Source organism: Desmodus rotundus, chromosome 1 (assembly GCF_022682495.2).
Source record: "Desmodus rotundus isolate HL8 chromosome 1, HLdesRot8A.1, whole genome shotgun sequence".
In the NCBI taxonomy this organism is placed as follows: domain Eukaryota; kingdom Metazoa; phylum Chordata; class Mammalia; order Chiroptera; family Phyllostomidae; genus Desmodus; species Desmodus rotundus.
This window is the reverse complement of record NC_071387.1, coordinates 150895420-150917564: the sequence shown is the minus strand read 5'-3', so window position 1 is coordinate 150917564 and position 22145 is coordinate 150895420. Positions and strand designations below refer to the sequence as shown.

At 38.8% G+C, this 22145-nt stretch overlaps 1 protein-coding gene across 14 annotated transcripts in view; it reads right to left on the bottom strand.

Moving 5' to 3' along the window:
- Positions 1–22145, bottom strand: part of MCTP1 (multiple C2 and transmembrane domain containing 1) — a 458878-nt gene that overhangs the window by 49046 nt on the left and 387687 nt on the right. For all 14 annotated transcript variants that reach the window (XM_053911814.2, XM_053911815.2, XM_053911828.2 and 11 more), the window contains one exon: positions 14429–14482. In XM_053911814.2, the coding sequence (XP_053767789.1) occupies positions 14429–14482 (54 nt within the window). The remainder of the gene's footprint in view (positions 1–14428; positions 14483–22145) is intronic.

The following is a 22145-nucleotide window of genomic DNA, read 5'->3' as shown; positions in this document are numbered from 1 at the left end:
CACTAAATTCTGAAAAGCTGACCTTCTAATGAAGGCACTGATGCACGCACGGAGTTGGTGAAAAACCCACGAAGATGTAAAAATGCATAGATATATGATCAACGAGGGACAGATTTTGAAGGAATTATCGCAGATCTCTACAGACAAGGCGTACCTATCAAACATGCCTGCTATAGGCTTTGATTCCATTAACTCCCTGACAAAAGACATCAGGTAGAGTTCTGGATACCAGGTGTGTAAACACTGAGAGATTCTGATACTACGCCATCTTTCCCGTAGAAATCTGAACCCAACCCAACCAGATGCGGCAGCCAGCTTCCGCTGGGAACGCTACCTACCCTTTTACTACTGGTATCATTATTGAAATGTTTAATGTAGGAGAAACTGAAGGCCAGAAAAGAACATGCCTGCACTTAATTTCAAGTGACAGCTAATACGGTGCATTAAAGGTGTAATACTATACACATGGTAGTTATATATAAATAGTAACATTAAAAGGGGTTACAACATCCCTAAGACATCCTAAGTCTAAAACACTTAAAAAGCACATTTGCAGTACAATTTATCTTAAATTATTTTAATTGGTTTCAAGAAGGCTTCAGATTAGTGATGGGCTTTGACTTTTTCTGATTATAAAAGAGAAACACAGACAAATGCTTTTTAGGCAGCCTCATACCACCCCCAGGTAGACGACCATGTAACCCGTGCTACTTAAACACCATTAACTACCAGTGAGTGGTATTTTCACATATGTTTTATGTAAATTTTATTTTCCTAAAGTTGTTAGTTCTCTTAATAAGTATAGCTAATGCAGAATGTCTTCTTCCCCCCTCTTTTGTTCTTTCTTTGCATTCATTATCCAGGAACTTCTTCAAAGAGAAAGGAGGGGGGCAGGGGAGGCAGAGTGACAGAGCTTGAATACTTAGCAACCGTTTTACTATTAAGGGTGTGTGTGTGTGTGTAAAATCCAGTTACATTCTTTAGCTCGATTACTTACAAATAACTTATCTGAAGAAGAAAAAAATGAAGTAAATCTGTCAGTTGTGGAAGTTTTTTTTCCCATGTGTTATCTAGAGATAAGCCAGCCTGTACTATTAGATTTCCACTGACATAATTGTGCATGAATTCTGATCTGATTTGGTATTACATGGTGCAAAAGGTGACACATTTTCTCTAATATACCCCATTAGAAAGGAAAGAAATTGCCAAAGTATGAAATCCGAGGACCTTGATTCAGAAACTATGCGACTTTGAGGTCAGCGCAATGGAAAAAAAGAACTTGTTCAACCACCCCAGGCACTGCAGGCTGTGACAAGCAAACGTAATACCCGGGGCCCTTATTCTGTTGGATAATCAATAAACGCTTAACATTATCAGACTGCAACAGCTGTATATTCGTTTATCATATTGCCTTGCATGTCTCCAAAATATTCAAGTATGGAGTCACAGAGAATACAGATGCTGGCCCCATTCCCAAGTCACTGCTGATCAGAATACTCAGCTAAGACACCAGAACCAAGAAATAGGATTTATCTGCACAGCGTGCCAGACATTGATTTTTAACATCCACGTGATGCTACCTCACTACAGCAGAAAGACCCTCAGCTCCAAGGGTCCCTCAGAAGAGTCTTGACCGAGCTACTTACAGGTTCTACAACAAACTTTTTAGAGATATTAGTGATTTTTAAATCCTATGGGAAATGTCCTTGAACAAACTAGTAAAATACCAGATGTGAACTGTTGGCAGTTTCAAATTACATTTTCTAAAAAGTAGGAAGGCTTATGCTTTAAGAAGAAAATGTTCTTCAACCTCCTTCCCTCGCTTGACTTTTTTATTTTTGCCAGCCAGAAAGTCTGACCTTCCGATCACAGGGCAGGGGCATTTTGTCTTCCCTCATGGATGGAGGACAACAGATGTCCATCACAATTTAAATAGGAATTTAATAAGAATTCTTCACAACTCCTTTCTGCTCCCCAACTAGCTTCAAGGGAGAGCTTAGCTAGCAGGTGAAATTTTGGGACTGAATCTTTATCTATGACCAAAGCAAAAGATGTTAAGTAGCCTCTGAGATTTCAGCAGAGAAGTAAGAATGACAAATCATATAGTCCTTGGCCGTGTCTCATCTTGTAAATAAAAAACAAAAAATGAAACAAAACCATATAGGATAATAACACTTGGATATACTGGGCAATTTGGAAGTGCTATGTTGGCTTGATTTGTGAGATAAACTAATTCAGCGCTATGTGCTGATAAACCTCAGATGCAGAGAGAGTCTCCTGGTGGGCAATAGACTCCATATTCCTTGATGCTAGACAGCTGTTAGAGGAGCTTTTGCTCTTTGGAAACTGTGGCTGATTTTAACTTTCCAAAGATAGCCACATCATATCTCCCATTCCTTAGATTCCCACTCAGTATGACGTTGACCCTCCCGATTAAGAGGTAGAGCCGAATTCGGTCTCTCTTTGAATCTGGGCTGGCCTTAGTGACTTGTTTGACTAATATCAATAGTACATATGACAGTAGTGACATTCCGGGGATCTCATGGCAAGGTCATAAAAAAACCTTGCAGATTCCACTGGGTCTCTTGAAACACTCACTTTGGGATTTTCCCTCTCAGGACTGAGCTGCCACGTTATGAGAAGCTAGCACACAACCACTCGTCACCAGACAGAGGCATCTTGAATATTGGGCCTGGCCAAGCCTTCAGATGGCCACAGTCCCAGATGTCTGTCTAGAACCACAGGAGAGACTGCGGGAAGAACTGCCCAGGTGAGCCCAGTCAACCCACCGAATAATGAAAGAATGACAAATTATTACTTTAGTCATTGTGTGTGTGTGTGTGTGTGTGATGCTAAATATAGTGAGCTTTGGAGAAAGACTAGAGTTTGAAGTTTGATTTTACTTTTGTGACTTCTAGTGAGTTACTTTATGTCTCAGAGGTGTCAGTCTTTTCATCTAAAAAAATAGTGACAATAGTATCTGTTTCTCAACTGACCCACGTCCCTCCAGCATCATTTTCCTGATGACTCTTAGATCAAAGCCAGAAAAAGCACAGTTACTAAAATAGCTTTTGCTCTGAACCAACTTTTGAAGCATTAGATATATTTTGTCTCCTTTTACATTAATAATTCTTATTTTTACATTGGATCTGTATTTACTTATTGAAAGCACACTGTGTAAAAGGCACTGTATACAGACCTATTGCAATCATTTTTCCGAATGCTCTCCTAAGACCTAGTTCCCCGGGGAAAAGAAGGGGCTGGGCAGGCATGTCTTACACTCATTCCCTGTCCCTCTGTCCAGAAGGGGCTACGGCTATCGCTACGCAAAACTGCATTCCAGGTGACCTAGCTGCCATCTCTAGATAGGCCCACAGGCTTTGCTATAACAGGACTGGGAAGGACAATTAATTAGAGGATTTGTTTTCTGATCTCATTTTCTTCACATCAGACAAGTTTTCTAATGCCTACACTTAGCATCTCTATTAGATACGTTAACTTGTTTTTAGGCTCAAGTACTTCTCTACTTTAGTCACATTAACTGACTTCTAATCTTAGCTACTCCCCCATCAGTCAAGTTAATCTTCCTGACACTGACCCATGGGAATGATATTTGATAAGTCAGTGCACGGCGTTGTTGGGAACATTAAACACCGTAAGGAAGGGAAAAGGGCTTAGAAGCATGCGCAGGGCTGTACAAACGTAAGGATGTCCCAGCTAGGCATCTCATGGTCACGCACAACCCTAAATTCCCCTTACTCTATTCAACGTAATGTTTAAAATAATCTTATTACATTTACTATTAAAAATCTCTTCCAAATTTGTTTCTTTTTATTCTCATTATTACTATTCAAGCGCAAGATGCCATTATTTCTTGCTGGGGCCACTGTGGTACCTCCTAGAATATTTCTCTACTTCAAGTCTCATTTCCTTTGTATTCCATTCTCTGCCTTGTGGCCCACTTTTTCTTCTTAAAGAACAAGTTTCACCACCACGATTCCCTACTTTGGGACTGCATTTGATCCCTCATTGCCTGGAGAATGTAATTCAAGTTCCTTACATGATGGGGAAAGCCTTCAGTCTTTTTAAAATATTAATACCTTTTAATGGTTCACACTGTTTCTCTCTTTTTTTCCAAAAGAATTATAATAAAAGTACATGGAAATTAATATGAGATTTAATACATGGGATAATCACAGAATCTAAACAAGACAAGTTCATAAAGTACAGTCCTTGTTGTGGGGGCAGAGCCCTCCGCTCCACTGAGCAGAGAGAACCACAACATGATTCAATGCGGTCACCTCACCCTGCCTGTTGTTCTAATTTCAGAGACTGGCAGACTTGGAGACAAGCAAATTTTTTTTAATTTTTTAATTTTTATTCAGTTACAACTGTCTGCAGTTTCTCCCCATCCCTCCACCCCACCCCAGCCAGTCCCACCTCCCTCCCCCACCTCTACCCTCCCCCTTGATTTGTCCTTGTGTCCTTTATAGTAGCTCCTATAGACCCCTCTCCCTACTATCTCCTCCCCACTCCCCTCTGGCTATTGTTACATTTTTCTTAATTTCAATGTCTCTGGTTATATTTTGTTTCCTTTTTTCTTTCGTTGATAAGAAAATAAATAAAACAACAGTCTACTGCCTCAAGTCCCCTCTCTACTTTTCCTTTTCTGGTTTATTTCATACAACCAGGTGAGATGAGGGTGTGAGGCAGAGCCCTGGGGGACAGTTCCCTGAGGTGACTGAGAAAAGTACTTTGAATCAACTACTCGGTGTTGTAGCTGAAAACCATTAGCAGAGGGAGGGGAAAGAAAATGGAGCTATACAGCCTCGCTGGTGTCCAAAGCACAGGTTTGTCTTCAGAAGCTTAAATGTACCTTCCCAGTGTCCTTTTCCTTCAGTTCCACCTGCATTTTTATTTAGGTGGAATCTGTTTTCTTGCTCACACTACATGCCCATATGGGCTGGTGCCATGACGTCTTTATTTCGGAAGTCAGGCTGACGGTGGACCCTCAAGTGAACAGTTCCGGCTGTCTTTCAGGAGGAAAAGTGAGACGACAGAGCCCAGCACAGCTCTTGAACCTTCTCTCGGGTGGTGGCATGAGCTAGTGAAAGTGAGTTCCATGTCAAACCCGAAATCAGTAGGCAGGGAAAGACATTTTGAAAAGAAAGGAATCTACCCATGATGCTGTTGGAGGTAAACAGGAGACACTGTCACTACCACGTTAAACCCTCTAGAATAGTTCCTTGTTGATAGGCATCTAAGAAAACACCCAGCTAACATGATTACAGTCATGCATCTGTGTTTGTTTTGAGTTGAAAAGTTAAAAAGTAGTACCATAAAGTTTTCAAATCTATTGATTTTGTATTAGTTATGGAGGGTGATGAAACACAAAAAGTACAGTATTTCTTATGTGACAAGATTCTGGCCAATGGAAGCATGGAACCAATAAAATTGAAGGAATACCTCTCACTGCCTACTTTGGAAATCTATTAGACATTGTGGATTTTTCAAAAATAAAAACATCTTGATTTTTAAAGACTTGCACTTTACCTGGCTTTGGATTTGCCCTAAGGAAAAGAAAAACATTTTTTTTTGAGTTCATCATATTACCAAGAAAAATAACCCACATGCCACTGGAAATATTTTGGTTAAGCCATACATTTCTTGAAGTTGTGTTCTCACCAAATGATGTCAACACCATGAGAATTTCTCACACTTGTTTAATATTTCCCTTTTGCATGTAACCTAATGAAAATAGATACCTGTATTTGCATAGCTAACTCCTGTTGGCAAGTTATTACAGCCAAGGAAGAATTCCTACTTCGTGAAGTCCTTTAGAATCTGCAGAGTCAATATCGCTAGCATGGTAAAGCCTTTCTTTGCCAAACAAACTTTCAGGCAGAATAAAAATCTTGGCACTCTGGACTCAGATGGAGCATCTGTGATGCTTGGCAACACATCTGGTTTTACTGCTTTGGTGAAAAAACATGCTCCTCGTCTCAACATACAGTGGTGTCAGCCGGTGTCAACGACTCTGCCAGCGACACTGAAAAAAACTGTGTCTATTTCTACGAACGTTGTCAACCTCCCGAGAGCCAGGGCTGACATGCTGCTATTTTGAGAGGTTTTGTCAAGAAACGGGAGTGCGGGAGGAAGTTCACTGCTGCAGTAGAGAAGAAGTTAACTAACTTTCCAGAAGACCTGTCTTGACACATTTGGTTGACCTTCAAATAAGAAGTTCTGCTTTTTTGAGGCAGAGGAAATCCAATTAGTAGAATAACCCAACAGGAAAAAGTCCATTCATAGTTTACTTTACTTGATGGATATTCTTGCCAAATTATCTAGTTAAATCTTTCCATTTAAATTCTTTTAGCTCAACTGCCACTCTGGAAGGGCATAGAAGGCAGACATCCACCTGAACATGCCAAGGCTGGCGGGGCAGTGCTTTTGCAAACTGAAGCGAGGAGTGACAAACTTCGCCAGTTTGCTTACAGAGAGAAGGATAGAGGAAAGCTGGAATCGTTAGATAGGACTCCTTGAATGCTAATTCTGTCTCCAGTGACGTTAATGTGAAACCATGAATATATAGTCCTTTTCAAAAGAAATAAAGTAGTACTAATGATGAAGACTTTTCCAAAGATGATCTCCTTGACACAATGTGAATTCAACAAGGGTTCCGGAGGACTCCAAGAATCCCACTACGTCTAACAAAGCCACAGCGACTCCCATGTTGTTTGCTACTCTTTTCTTTCACCAAGTCAGCGTTTCCCAGCCTGACTGCCACAAAACGGAAAAGTCATAGTCAAACGGTTGTCAAAAATAACAAGCCGATAGCTGTGTCAGAAACCATTCCACAATTTCAATATCAAAGCCAAACACCAGTCTTCTTGTAGAGGCTTACGTTTGAGCTGAATTAGGCTTTATTTTTACTTGCAAAATTTGCATTTATATCAGGTGTTTGAGGAAAATAGGCATTAATGTCAAGAGGAGGGTGGTAAGTGCAATGGAGATATGCCTTTATAAAGATACTTTATAGTCTTTGTGAAGTAATTCCATTTCCACTACAAAAATGGTATAAATAAGATTTTTTATGTGTATTTATGTGTTTTCTTCTGGGGATGAAGTCGACAGCTTTCTTTAGATTCTCAAAGGGTCTGCAGCCTCAATAAGGCCAGTGCCCTCTGCCTCGGTGCTCTGTAGAGTGAGCCATTTTAAGGAACAAATGTTGGAACAAATGTTGTGAGGAAGTGGAATTCTTATGTTGAAAACCGAAGTGTCCCACACCTGGGCGCTGCTCTCACGGATGAATAAAACAGGCTCCTCAACAGGAAAGGAAGCAACTGCACTAGAGATGGGCACTAATCCACCCTCATTTTTGGACAAGCTTTTATACAATAAAAACAAGCAATTTGGATAAAAATATTTGATTTGTTGGATACTGTTTTTAGTTTACATATTCAGTGAAGAACTTGAGTCATATATATGTAGAAGAGTAGGACTAAGTTAATAAGGAAAAATTAGGAGCTCAGGTCTAGTGCTTTACAATGTGGTGTTTTCTTGAGAAGTATAGAAAATGCAGTTGGAAGGCCCCTGTATTAGCTTGTATAGCTGCTCTGATGAATTGCCATAAACTTAGTGTCTTAAACAACACAAACTTACTATCTTAACAGTTCTGCAGTTCAGAAGTTGGCAATGGGTTTCACTGGGCTAAAATCAGGACGTGGGCAGGGCTGCATTTCTTTCTGGAAGCTCTAGGAAAGAATGCATTTCCTTGCCCTTTCCGTCTTGTAGAGGCACCCACATTTCTTGGCTTATGGCCCCCTTCCTTCATCTTCAAAGCCAATATAGCAACTCAGCACCCCCTCAGCCCACCCCCGCTCAGTTTGTATTTCAATAACACCAATGCTCTGGCCTTGGCCATGTACTCTGCCCCGGGTACTGGACAGCTGCACCTTCTGCTGCTGATTCTGGGTTTTCAGGTCTCCTTGTGCTTGGTGAGCATACAGTGCAGGGCACGCACTTTCTTGGGCCACAGATACTGGGGCTGGAGAACTTCCTGAAGCTCCCCTTCTGAGTTTGCTTAATGATAGTGAGAATAAGGGCGATGCACTTGCCTGGAGCTCAGATCTTGGAGACCCTGAACCTGGTGCTGCCTGTCACTTTGGTGATGTGTTGTTGGGAGAGTTCCACCATTGGGTCATCCAGGTATTTCAGCAGCTCTTTCTTCTTGCCCTGAAGGTTCCTGAGCGTTGGTTTGGGCCATAGCTGTGCAAGCAGGCATCAGCTGCCACACACTCTGATGGCCTCTTCCACTTTTAAGGCCACTTCTTATATCAGGCCCCCTCAGATAATCCTGCCTAACCTCCCTACTGTAAGGTCAGCTGATGAGCAATCTTCATCCCATCTGCTACCCCAATGCCTCTTTGTCATGCATTATAACATATTCACAGGTTCCAAGGATTAGGACAGAGACATCTTTGAGGGGCTATCATTCTGCCTTACACACACACCCCCTTAGTTGGTATGGAGGGGAAGGGCTGAAAGTGCAGGGCGACGGTGAGGAGAAGTAGCGACCAGAAGTAAACAGGCCCTAGCTGGCATGGACAGAATGTTCCCTGACTGTGCTACCAAAATACTTAAGATCATGCCTGAGGTAATTTGCATCTGTACTTTGTTTTGTTTTGTTTTGTTTTCCTGGAAAACCTAGTCTTAAGGGAGGGTAAAGATGCCAAACTTGGAAAATCTGAGTGTTAGTCCTGGCTTTGCCACTTACTATCTGCATCACCTTTGCCAATTCACTTAAATTTGGCTGAACCGCCATTTCCTCATTTTAAAATGAGATTGAGCTAGGAGAGGCAGGGAGAGGAGGGGCTGGGAAGCGTTGAGGGTCAGGGGCTGCTCAGAGGAAGGCAGATCTCACGGGATCTCCTGAGCTCCCTTGGTCTAAAAGGGAGTCCTGGGATGGGAAACAACTGGGCACATCTGGTGCCAGAGGCCCCTAATCCCAGACTTCCACTAAAAAGTCTGGCTCACACCATTTATCAATCAAACTCCAACCCTCCTGGAAACCTCACCTGATGATCAGTCAGAGTCACAGTGCTGCAGAGCCTCTCTTCCCGGGGACTCAGCCAGGTGAGGCGTTTGGGCTGTGCTTAAGGACTGTTTGGTGGCAGTTTTAGCTGAGGCCAGAACGAGAATGTGAACTCCACATGTACACGCAGAACACCCATTGCCTTCGAGGAGGCATAAGGCCACAGGGCAGAGAGGCAGCCTTCTGAGGCCTGGGTGTTGTGGGCATTCTCAAGTTGTATGTTGCTGTGAGTCTAGATTAAGCAGAGAGTGTTTCTACTGCCTTGAGGTCAGTGGGCTCTTAGCTCAACGGATCTAAGCACCAACAGGTCCCCCAAAGGAGGAATGGACCCATCCCCACTTTTTGCCAATTTTGTTCTTATTTGCCCTTCTGTCCAGAAGGAAACAACAAAAGGAAAGAGCCCACTGTCACCCCAGAGCAGGATGAGGTAGTAAGTGGAACATATTGTACTGTAAAGTATACCTCACTTTATACCTCTGGTATGAGATGTTTCCTATAATTTTTGAAAGGACATTCCTGATTTGTTTATTGTAGAATGGTTATATCACAGCCTAACATTAGACACATACGAGGAACGCAAATACTGTTCCATTTCTGTCTGGAGCATGGGCGGGTCTTGATGGTTGTAGCAGGCAGAATTGGGAGATGGCTGCCAAGGCTCCCCCTCCTAGGATATTCGTCCTGTACCCTCCATTCCCCCCGTGTGTGAGGGATCTAGAAATCTGATGGGGACACTCATTCCCATGGTCGGGTTACCATGGCAATTTGACTTTAAAATGGGAGATTAATTTTGGTCAGCCTGACCTAATCAGCAAGCCCTTAAAGGGAGTAGGCTCTTCCTGAAGAAAGGGTTTTGAAGGGTGAGAGGGATTTGACAGAAGGGAGGTTCTCCATTGATAGGTATAAATTTGGAGAGGGTCATGGAAAGTGGCCACTAAGTGGAAAGCCGACAAGAAAACAAGGGCTTCAGCCTTCTAACTACAAGGAACTGAATTCTGTGGACAAACTGACTAAGCTTGGAAGTGGACTCGTCTGCAGAGCTTCTAGACCAGAATTCAGCTTGACAGATACCCTGAGTGTGGGACTCTGAGCAGAGAGCTCGCTTGAATCATTCCTGGACTTCTGACCTACTGAACTGACAACTAATAAATGTGTATGGTTTGAAGCCTCTAAATTTTTGGTGATTTTTAATGCAGCAATAGAAAACCAGTAAACTAATAAAATGGTATTCTAGTTAAATGTGACTTGGGATTTTTTTTAAAGAGATTTTTTCTTGACTCCTCTTTCCCTGCTTTTCTCCAAAGCTTTAATCTGATTTCCCTGCATGCAGTTATTTTATTGAATAAGAAAATGCCATATTGTCAGATTAAAATTATCTCTCATATCATGTATCAGAGTTATCTTTCTTTTTTCTCCCTCACAGTTGGTTTGAGACGCAAAGATGTATAAACCGTGGGTATGTTATATACATGCTCAGGGCTGGAGAATCTAATGGGAAGATACAGATTTCAAGATTTAAAGCAAACAATCTGTGTATTTTGAAGTAACTCAGATATGTGTCATTCACTGCATTTAGTTATCTTGGTACACAGTAACCTTGACATAATGGTTGAAGAAAAAAGGATAAGCAATGTGAGCATAAATGCTTGGACATTTTAATATCTTTTACCAATAATCATTACTAGAATGCCATGCACTGAATCCTTGTCTTTCCTGAGGAAAACCTGCATTCTATCTTCTGCTTCCTGATACTGCAGCTGGGCCCCATTACAAGGGGAGGACACACCACGGGAAACATGTCTAAACTTTTTAAGCTACAAAACAAAAGTCGATATTCATCAATTAGATGTTGAAGTTATGTAGATTGACCACTGTATTATATATAACATAGTGAAAAACACTCTTATATGGCGTGTTGATAGCTCCTCCTAGGTAATTTAGCTAAGTCTTATTTACAAGATATTCTATTAACCACAAAGGCAGGATTTGGTGTCAGGTCAAAAAATCGGATTGAACTGTGACTTTGTGGACGGTGGCTGAAAAAATGCTCTACAGCAAAGGGAACTGAGAATGCAGTATGATGTCTTTCTAACATTTAAATGCATCTCTAGCAAAGCTTAACATAGTGTTACTCCATAACGCAGGTAAGTAAATATATTAACAAGTCAATGATTTAGGCTAAAGTCAACAATGGATTTGGGAATGAAGAATAAGTTCAAGGGTCACAAGTCCTCAGCTGAATAATGGTTAGCTGTTTTAGTAAAAAGGAAGAACTCGCACACCCCAAAATACTCAAAAGGCCATAATGTACAACACTTAAGATCTGGAGATCCAGGTAAATGACGACTGAGCTTTTACCACCTTTACCCAAAGTCTTCCCAGGTGCTAAAATCAGCACTAAAGAAAAGCTATTACAAAACTACCACGTTAAGTAATTATATCTTGGTCTGCTTCGACTTCTTATACCATCTATGTAATTATGTTGAGAGAAAACACTCCAAGCTCAAATGAAATAAATGACTTGAGTTTATGCCCACACGGACCTTGTCAAGTAGCCAATGACTTGCCCTTTCATTGTGAGTGACTAATATCAATGCTGGCTCTAAAGAAAGACACTTTTCATAATCGCCCAACAATCTGCTAAGTGAAAACATATGGATAAGCTTAGGCAAAGCCTGCCAGGGGTCTTTGCTGAATGGAAAACAGGTGCTCTCATTCTGTGCCATGTAATACCCCATTTACCCCCAAGTCCAAAGGTTATAGGACTAATAGTTGCCTTGTGGTAATCAGGGAAAGCCAAGACACCAGCCTGGTGAAACATCTGGGACATATTTTACATACTTGCAACATATGCTTCAGGTTCAATTAAAGTGAGGCTTTGGCACATTTATTAATCTTTTTTACTTTTATCCTATAAGAGGACCCACTGACCTGACCCCACTATTATACCATATGAGAAAACAGAGAAATAATGAGAGCTAGAGGTCAGTGCCTGCTCGTATGGCAAAAAATACATTTGTTTTCTCATGAAATTCCATTATGCATGACTCTATACACAAACTTTAAATAGAGGAACCAATGAATTTTTTAAAGTAGGAAATTACCCTTCTCCTGCTCAGACACACTGATAGCCAAGGCTTACAGCATTCACTGTGGCGAGAGCCGGCCCAGAGAAGCTGGTAAATAGAAACTTGAAGGATCCTTTCATATTTTCATTTCTTAGAGTAAAAACTTTGTCTTTCAAAATGTCCAATCTAAGAATCTTCCCTCTATTATGCAAGCCCCTAAAGTCTATTGTAAACTATTACATTTGAGATTTTCTTTCCGTTCAGATATGATTTTAATGCTATAAATTGCATTATGAATAAAAAAGAAAAGACTTATGTATCATTCAAATAAAGGACTGGATTTATGAAAATCAGCTCACAGTCCTTTCATATGGAAAACACACTATTTGTTGGCATCCTGCACAGAAGGATCCAGTTGAATCACATAGTAATTTAAGCACACCTTCCAATTAACTTTGGTAACTAGGTCTAAAAATGGGTTAAAAGGGGGGTACCAATTTCAGACAACCAAACACTGGATTATAAAGGAACTGGTGCTGTTTCCACCATGACATGTTCTACTTGGCATCTATGTTTTGGTAAGCTGGCTAACCAGGTGTGCTATTGATTTTCCACTGCTACCATCCTCTCTATTAAAAAATGACCATAAAGTGGAGATTAGTGGTATAGAATATCAACAGACTGGCTATAAAATACAGCCTGACTTCAAGCAGGGACAACTGAAGCACTAGACTTCACTAAGGGTTTCCATTTATGAACAGTTCTGGGGAAACGCCCACCGCCGGCATGGATCTTTATGGTGGCTTTAATAATAAAGCAGCAACAAGCAAAGGAAAATGGCCGTAAATGGATGGCAGCTAAGTGGTTATCAGCAGAGAAATGATGATTCAGAGCTGGCATGTTGAGTTAAAATACAAGCTCTCTACATCTCCACAACTGACCTTAACAATAAATCATACCATTTATTGCCGTAAGTGTGTGATCTTGTTATTTAACATTAAAAACAAGCACATATGTGGTTTTGTAGGAAGATTTTTGTTAGTGTTTGATGATATTGCTAACGACTAAATGATGTACATAAGAAAATTATTACATAAAAGCTCTATTAATTTAAAAATGTTTGAAAGAGCATTAGAAAGGAAAAAGTATGTGTGCACGCGTGTTTCCATTTTCCTTTCAGCATTAAATATTAGGGAAAAAATCATTTGGGAGTTAACTAATCACTGTGAATTTTTTTGACATTTCCAATGCTTGCCTCTACCATACAAATTCTTAAACTAAAATATAACTGTACATTTCTACTGGAATCAAAGGTCAAAGGTATAAATTAAGATACACAGTTTTTCTCCTTCCTTTGGAAAAATTCCACTGCTTTACTGTAGCAGAATTCAGATAGATTCTGGTGAAAGTCAGAATCTGGTTTTACACGACGAGCAAATTAGACCTAATGAACGACAGTCTCTCCCTCCCTCTCAGTCTCACCCTAGGACGAGTTTAGGTCTTGAAGTGCCCAACGTGACAAACCAGCACGGCTATCCTCCCTGCCACACAGGCCGTTCTTCCAACCCCAGGTGCTGCTGCAGCGGCGCAAGGTCATTCTACTTCCCGCCTGCAGTTGTCCTCTCTCCCCAGGGGACAACCAATCCAAGCAGCCCTAGAAACTAGCTGTTATTTACTGTGGACATCATCCCCAGCCCAAGGAGCACTTGAAAAACAAGCCTCTCCAAACATGCTTTCCTGACCGAGAAGCCACAGGGCCATTCCAAGTCAAGTCTAGGCAGAGGGCAGTGAGCCCCAGGATTATTTAAATGCCCCTCCGCTCACATGTGTACCTTTGATCAGCAATTTTTTGAAAATTACAGATGACAATATCCATGTTCAACTTACGCAGCCTGCTATTTTTCCTCTTCTCTCTTCCCCCAAAGTGTAGCCCGATTTGTAACACTCAAGATAGGACAAATTTTTGCCCTTCAAAACAGTTGTCACTGCCGTTATCTTCAGGAGAGCTATCAAGTTCCAGACAAGCTGAATTATTTTTTTTGTCCCTGGCAGAAAAATATTTGACCCAGCTCTGGACAAAAGCGAAGAGGATTTATAGCCCTCTCTCCCTCTTTGCTACATGCAGTGGCATTGTTAGGATGATAAACAGCACTGTCCAATTTTCTGGACTCCAACACTTCAACTCCTTTGTTAACTGTCTGTGAAAACAGTGTCATGTCTACATTTCCCCATCCCCAGGTACCCAAGTGCTGGGAAAGATAATTACCTTGTCATCTTTGTCATCTTCTTCTTCCTCGTCCTCTAGCATGTCCTCCACTACCTGCAGACAGAAACAGAAGTCGTTTTCATGCTCTTAAAAGAGAGAATTTTGTTCTGTCAATTTGAACCTTTTGGAAATGAAAACTTTATTAACATTTGAAACAGAGGGACTGCGAGGAAATATTTGATCTAGAGATACGGATGAGGAAAATGCCGTGCCTTTAATTGATTAAAACCAGGGAACTGAATCCCAGTCAGGGGAACCCTATTTGTGTGAAATATTCTGTGACAACCTAAGGAATTTGAAATATTCATAAGGTAAACGAACATTCATTTGAGAGATGCTTTATATCAGGACATTTCCTTTTTACCTACTTTGCTGTCTATATTTATCAGGCGCTTTAAATTTGGAGCTAGATAAGTAAGCAGAAAGCAGCTCTGCTATTTTTAATTTAATTTCACCAAACTCTCTTCACTGAATCATGCGGGTGGTCTCTGGCATAAAACTAACCACATCTTTCACGGCTCAAGTTTTAATTCTGTGTGTAACTGTCAAGTCTTGACTATGTCTGTATTGCTTTTTGATTTTGTGGATTGGCTGATATGCTAACTAATTCTCTGTGATTTTACAATGAGAATGGACATTATTATTGAAAGAAAGTTAGGAAGGTATTTAATAATCAAATGTGGGTAATGTGCATGGATGCAGGTGGATATGCATACATGTATTTTTTAATGGCTTCCAGTTTACCTACTTCAGCAGAAGGGAGTAGTCACTTTGGATTGGCCAGGTAGTTTCTGTTCGCCTTAATCATTATGTAACTACAGCCATTATGAATAGGACTTAGGTGTATTACAGGTTTATACACCTATACCCACACGTACATAAGCACAACACTCCATGGAAATCAAATTTTCTTTTTTTAAATTGGGGGGTTGTTGTTCAAGTAAGTGACAATTGATGATTCTATTTATGCCATTTCTAAATCTTGTGGCATTTCTATTTTTCATCTAGTCTATCTTTAGCTCTGAATAAACTCAATAGATAGTGTGATTATCAAATATTAACCTTCCCCCCAAGCTCACACCTGTAGAAGATAAGAGACCACTAGCCCTTCTTCCATGGGCTTTATGATACAGACAAGAATATGCGTTGTTGTTGAGTGAAAACTTCAATAACTAAGACTGTATCATGCAAAGAGTTACATACACTAAGATAACATTCCAGGACCCTCAGTTATCCTAACAATTTTTCTCAAATATTCTAAAAGCATTAACTGCTTTAAAAATAGCGCCAGTACAAACATCCAGGTCTTGTGCGCCGCTACAGCTCAAAGCATCTGACAGCCCGAGAGACCGTTCTTCATTTAATGTCATACTTTAAATCTTCTGTTATATGGTTCATTCAAAATGTCTTCCATTTGACATTCAGCATTTTGAATAAACTGCAGTAAAACAATGTGTTGGTTCCAAAATCACATGAGAGTTTACTCTTATTTTAGAGACATATAAAGCAATTCAGCCTCAGCAAGAAAGAAGGATTCTTGACCTTCTCTCTGTAACTATAGGCAGCCACTCCATACACACCATTATAGAGCCCCTTGGTCCGAGGAACACAGTGCCAGGTAGTGTGGGAATACGAAGTGAATAACACACAGATAATTCATCTATACTCATATCAGCTCTCAAAAGGCTTATAATCCAGTAGAATTTTAAAGAGGACTATCTGATAATTTTCCTGTTGATTTTTAATTTCTTACAATTTTGAAGAATTCATATCATAGGTATATAGACTACAAGAGTAATAATGTATAATTTAGGTACTATATGCCAGACTATTCCCAATTGGGCTGTGTTGAAGGTTCAAACAAGAAAAGCAGTCACAATATTTCAGTACATTGTGTTACATCAAAAAAAAAAAAAGAATTCACCTAACAACAAGGAGCTGAACTAGGCCTCAAACCCAGACTGTGGGATAACAGAGAGTGAGTTTTCAAACCCTATCCAGTTCTTAAAGAAAAAAAAAACCTAACCCTCACGAGATTTTAAAAAATGATTATAATTTTGTAGCTAATAAAATGATATTTTAAATTTTAGATCTACAGTAAGTAATTTTTAAGGTTGGTCATTATCTACTTCACTTTATTTTTTTTTGGTGGCAAACTAAGTATCCATTGACAGACAAATGGATAAAGAAGCTGTGATATATATACACAGTGGACTATTACTCAGCCATAAAATACTATAAAATGAAATATTGCCATTTGTGTCAATAAAGATGGACCTTGGACCTAGAGAGAATTACGGTAGGCGAAATGAGTCAGAGAAAAACAAATGCCATATGATATCGCTTACATGCGGTGGACTCGAAGAAACAAAATAAACAAAACAGAAACAAACTCATACAGAAACATTTTGATGGTTGCCAGGGTGGGTGAAAAAGAGGAAGGGATAAGATGTGCAAATTGCCAGTTATAAAAGCAGTCACAGAGATGTGAACTACAACATAGAGAATAGGGTCAATAACATTTTAATAACATTTAGGTGTCGGATGGGTAACAGACTTATTGAGGTGACCACTTGGCAAGTTATATATGTCTCATCACCATGCTGTACACCTGAAACTAATTCACTATTGTATGTCAACTGTGTGAAAAAATAAAAGTTATTAAAAAACAAATAAAAATTATATATACTCATATGCAAGATATACAACATGATGATTTCATATACATTAGACTAAGTAGGTTTTTTGCAAAAATTACCCATGCAAGTCATTTGTCAAAAATGTCAAGGAAAATAAATGAAGACTATACTTTTTTTCCTGTGTACAAACTCTAAATATTTTCACTAGTTACATTGAGAATCTTACATGCCTCCCCTCTTTAGTGCTGACCGTCCTACTGCAGGTGCTAGAAAGACAGAGTGGCGGTGTTACGCTGTGCCTAGCAGACTGCAAGATACATCGTGGGTGCTCAAGAAGTATTTGTTGATAGAGTGAATAGATGAATGCATCGTCTGTTCCTCATACCCTTGAACACACTTTTCGGTAAAGTGCCTATCATTTATCTCACAGAACCGAACTAGCTCTCCTGGAAAGATTTGTATGTAATCAATTATGCAGGTTAATAAAAGCAAATATTCCAAATGCCTTCAAATATTTGCCCGAAAAATACAAACCATGAATATCTAACCTTTATTTTAAGATTTGGAGATCTCCATCACCTTCAATTTGTTTTCAAAAATTTAACATATTATTGAACCATAAAACAAACCAAAAGCTTAATTTACACATTTTAAACTGCAGATCTTATGTTCAAGAATGACTCAAAGTGGTCTACAGATTCAGGCTCTTCATTTGTGAAACCCAAACTGTTCTTACCCTTCACAAGTGGGTAATTGGCTACGCACAATTGCTCCACAAATGTGCAGCCAGAACCACCCAGTGCAACCATTTGCTTTTACATTTGGCAGAAGAGTGTGGTGTTAGTGAGAGGCCTTTGTGTTTTGTTTAGCTCTCCAGTGAGGGCTTTCCCCTCCTCCAGTGCTCTTTTAATGCTACATCATAAACATCTACAAGCGAGGATTTATAATATAGCTGGTTTCTTATTGATGCCTTTAAGCTGCTTCAAAGTGTATCCCACTATTATATTTTGCTAAGATGAAGCTTAAGATGGCTTGGAAAATAAAGATAATAATAGCACCTATCCCACGAGCTGATTGAGGAGACAATGTATTTAAAGTGCTTAGCACACAGTTCCTGTATTGAAGAACTCATAATGTTAGTTATTAATAAAAATAAAATCAATTTACTAGTATTTGAAACATTAATTTTTGGAAATTAAATTATATATGTAAAATTTTCCTGTGTTCCTAATGACATACAAAATCCCAGTTCCTGTTTCACAAACACTAAGCAATACATAGAAGGGCACAGGTAGAGGTGTGAATAAAGATTCCCAATTAAAATGATAATGCTTTCACAACTAATTTTCAGGCTTTAGTGGTCCCATGAAATAGATGGCTTTGAAGGCAACAGTGACTCAGAAGCTGGGCTGTACTTGAAGACATGAGCCCTGGCCAAATGCAACATCTATAGAAACTGCAAACTGAGCTTTCAAATAGAAACAAAGTGTATATATCACTGAAGTGCATTTAATGACTGTACAAAATTGCAACCTTTCGCAGAGAACTCAAATAACACCTACTATTTGGAAAGATAGTGCTGGAGTTTAACACAACCAAGGAAAACAAATAAAGTAAAGGAGTCCTATTGTCTAATCCCAGCTCTTTCCACTTCACATAAAACCAAAGAAGGACTATTTAGCTTTGTTTTCAAGCACACAAAGTCCAGTTGCCCAAACATCCATCAGCAATAATTTAATAACAATACATATGTAGTATTTCCTTAAGAAAAAAAAAGAAGTGATGAAAAATGCACATTAGAAAACATACATTTTTACAAAGTTGTTTGTTTTCTTTTTTCTTGAGGGAGAATATCTTAGGTCAGCTCTAAGATACTCCAAATTATGATTTTTGATACCCTGCTTGAAAACAAGTAATATTAATCAAACAAAGGGAGGGCACTAGGGAAATCAGAAAGATGTAATGCAAGCAGTTAAAAATGACATGACCTTCTATAATGTCGCCCGTCATGGACTTATATGCCACACGCTGAAGGAAGGCCTGGAGAGAAACTGATTTTTGGTACTATTCTTTGAATGTAATACTAATAAAGATGACATTTTAAAAACACACGTAGATAACCCCAAATACAGCATGCCAGCTACATTACAGAAAAAAAAAGCAGGTAACATTTTTAAAAGCATAATGTTTCTTCTTTCTTAGTCCATATTTGCTGAACATTTGTCATTACCATATAAAATATAATGTGGTTGTACATTTCTAAAAAGTCTATTTTAAAAATAAAGCAAAATTGAATCTGTGGAATCTATATATTTTATATAGTTGTTTAGGAGCTTTTTAAATATTATGACTTTATAATTCAGGACAACTAAACAATTTATGATGTACAAGGAAATAATATTTTATCTGGGTGAAAATGTTAATAATGATGTTGGCAATCTGAGTAAAAATGTGACAACATGGTTAGAATTATTCTACCAGACAAAGGCGTGCAGGTGAGGGGACCAGACGGATGCAGAGAAGGAAGACCCAGACAGTGCAAGGAGGAGGGAAGTGAACTCTGGTAAACGTCATATTAAAATCATTATGGGATGGTTGATACTAGTTATGCCTTTTTAATACTAATTTAGGGTACAAGTTTTAAAACTAATGTGCCAAAAGGGGGTTAAAAGTTCCATGAAGAATTACTGAAACATGTCGTATTATGATGTTCCCAGGGATTAAGTCTTCCACTAATTTATATCCCTTTAAACCAAAAGGAACCAAAAGAATACTGGTCGTGTTGCCCTTATCTCAAGGAACACAAAGCCAAAAAACCTCAAAAGTCAAAGCCGACACAAACCAGTTTCTTTCATATGTTTACTTTTTCCTTGGAAATAATCTTTGAATTAAGTGGATGTTTTGCTATGTTCAGGATGAATAGTTGCACAATTCAAATTGCTTTACTCAAACAGTTTATAAAAAAAGCAACACTTTCAAATTAAAGAGGAAATCACTGCTGTCCAGATGTGCAACTGTGATGTTAAAAAAATCAAAGACAGAAAATTGTCACAAAAGAACAAGGTTTTGTATTTAATTTCATATTCATAGAACATCCGAATGTGTACAGATACTATTTGGATACACTACAAACTAAGTGCCCATTTCCCCCCTAAAGATATGGAAGAATTTGGGGAGAGGAGTATTCTTCAACCTGGTCTACAGTCCATTTATTTCATTTCTTGTGTGCATAAACCAAGCAAAGCATGCATTTGTGTGCCAATGGATTTATTACATGTGTGAGCACCAGATAGATTGAGAAGATGCATATAATCACACAGATTATTTCCTATCACTTTACTGGAGGCTGGGCTGGAGACTTCTGTGGTCAGTAAATTATCATAGGTGAGCTTGTACTGTCATTTTCACAACAGGACATCTGCTCACAAGACTTTTCAGACAAAACTTTTATAAAATGAATGGTGCAATTAAACCCTCCATATAATTTACTCCACATTGAAAGAATAATAAGACCCATAAACAGGTCTGGGATATACTGTCTCATCGAGCACATCTCAAAAGCAACTGCATGTATGATGGCTGCTTAGTTTGTTTCACGCTATTAAGAATTTGACCTTAGAGTATTTCGGCTACAGTAGTCATCCAGATACCTGAACCACTAGATGTACTAATCATTAGTGTGGTAGACTTGCCAGTGAGGTTGAATGTATGGCAACACAAAAGAAGGCAGACTAAAAAGAAAAGCATTACTACTTACTGCTAAAAGACTTCCTGATTTTTAGAGAGACACTCAAATACAATTATTTCTTCTTACAGAACGCATTTCCTGGGCTCATTCTGGGAAGTGCCATGTTGTGATTTAGTCTGCTTCTTAATAGGAAATGTGGCTTTAATGTGGCTATCAGATGACTTCTGACGCATACCCCTGACTACAGCCTGTATTCTGCATTATCAACAACAGCGCTCTTGTTTGCCGTATAATATGCTTTACTGAAAGGTGCAAGGACGGTAAATTTACTTTACTGGCCAAGGGTATGTAACCTTTCATTTTTAAGTGTCAGCTTAATATGCAGAAAAACCCTCCCATTAAAAAAGGCTAAATATAATATAAATTCTATAATCAGTATAAGCATCTTAAATGAATTTCTTCTTTTATTTCCTTCTCAGTGTTCCTAAATGTTCATTCTTATACTTAACACAAAGCACTGAACAGAATTCTCCTGTTTATTTGAACTATGTCTCCATCTAAAGGCTTCACAATGTATTGTATTTTTGCTTGCGGGGAAATTCTAATCTTGGCTACCTTTAGGATATTGCATGTCCATGCAATTCAGAAGGGAAGATAAGTCAACTATTAACCTACAAGATACTTTTAAAATAATGCTTTCTTAAAACTATATTATTTGTCAGGTTAAAACAAGTATGCAAAAGGTCAAAATATTGAATTGTTTAATGTGCTTTGCAAATAAAATTAAAAGATAACTGTTAGACATAACTAATATGTTTTATGAGATTTAATATTTTCAAAGCAAAACATTTTTCCATTAATAATAAACATATTTCAAATAAAAAGAAAATTATATATGTAAGCCTTGCTATATAAAACAAAATTTCCATTCCAGAGCCAAAAATTTATAACAAAAAAGACATAATTTTAAATGTTTCAAACTTTAAAAACAGCCTAAGGAATTTTTATTTTTTCAGTGTCTAATGAAAAGTCCTAATTACCTATTTAAAATATTTTCTGCCAAGCAAGAAGGAGCTGCTGTGGACTCTGAGAATTCTGTGTCCTTCAATCTCCAATATTCTCAGAAATGTCCTTAGCTTTTTAACCCCATCATATATGTGTGAGAGAATTAATGCTACCATAGCAAGAGGTTCTTTTGAGGTAAATATATGGTTCAGCACATGTACCACAGGAAAATTCTATACTTTTGGAACATTAGAGAACTTTAAAGAATAGAATTGGAAAAACAAAAAAATCATTTTCCTGGAGATTAATGGTAGCAAACTTTTTTGGATTTGATTCACTTGTTAACAAAAACTCACAGCTACTGCCTACGTGAAGCGACGTATTG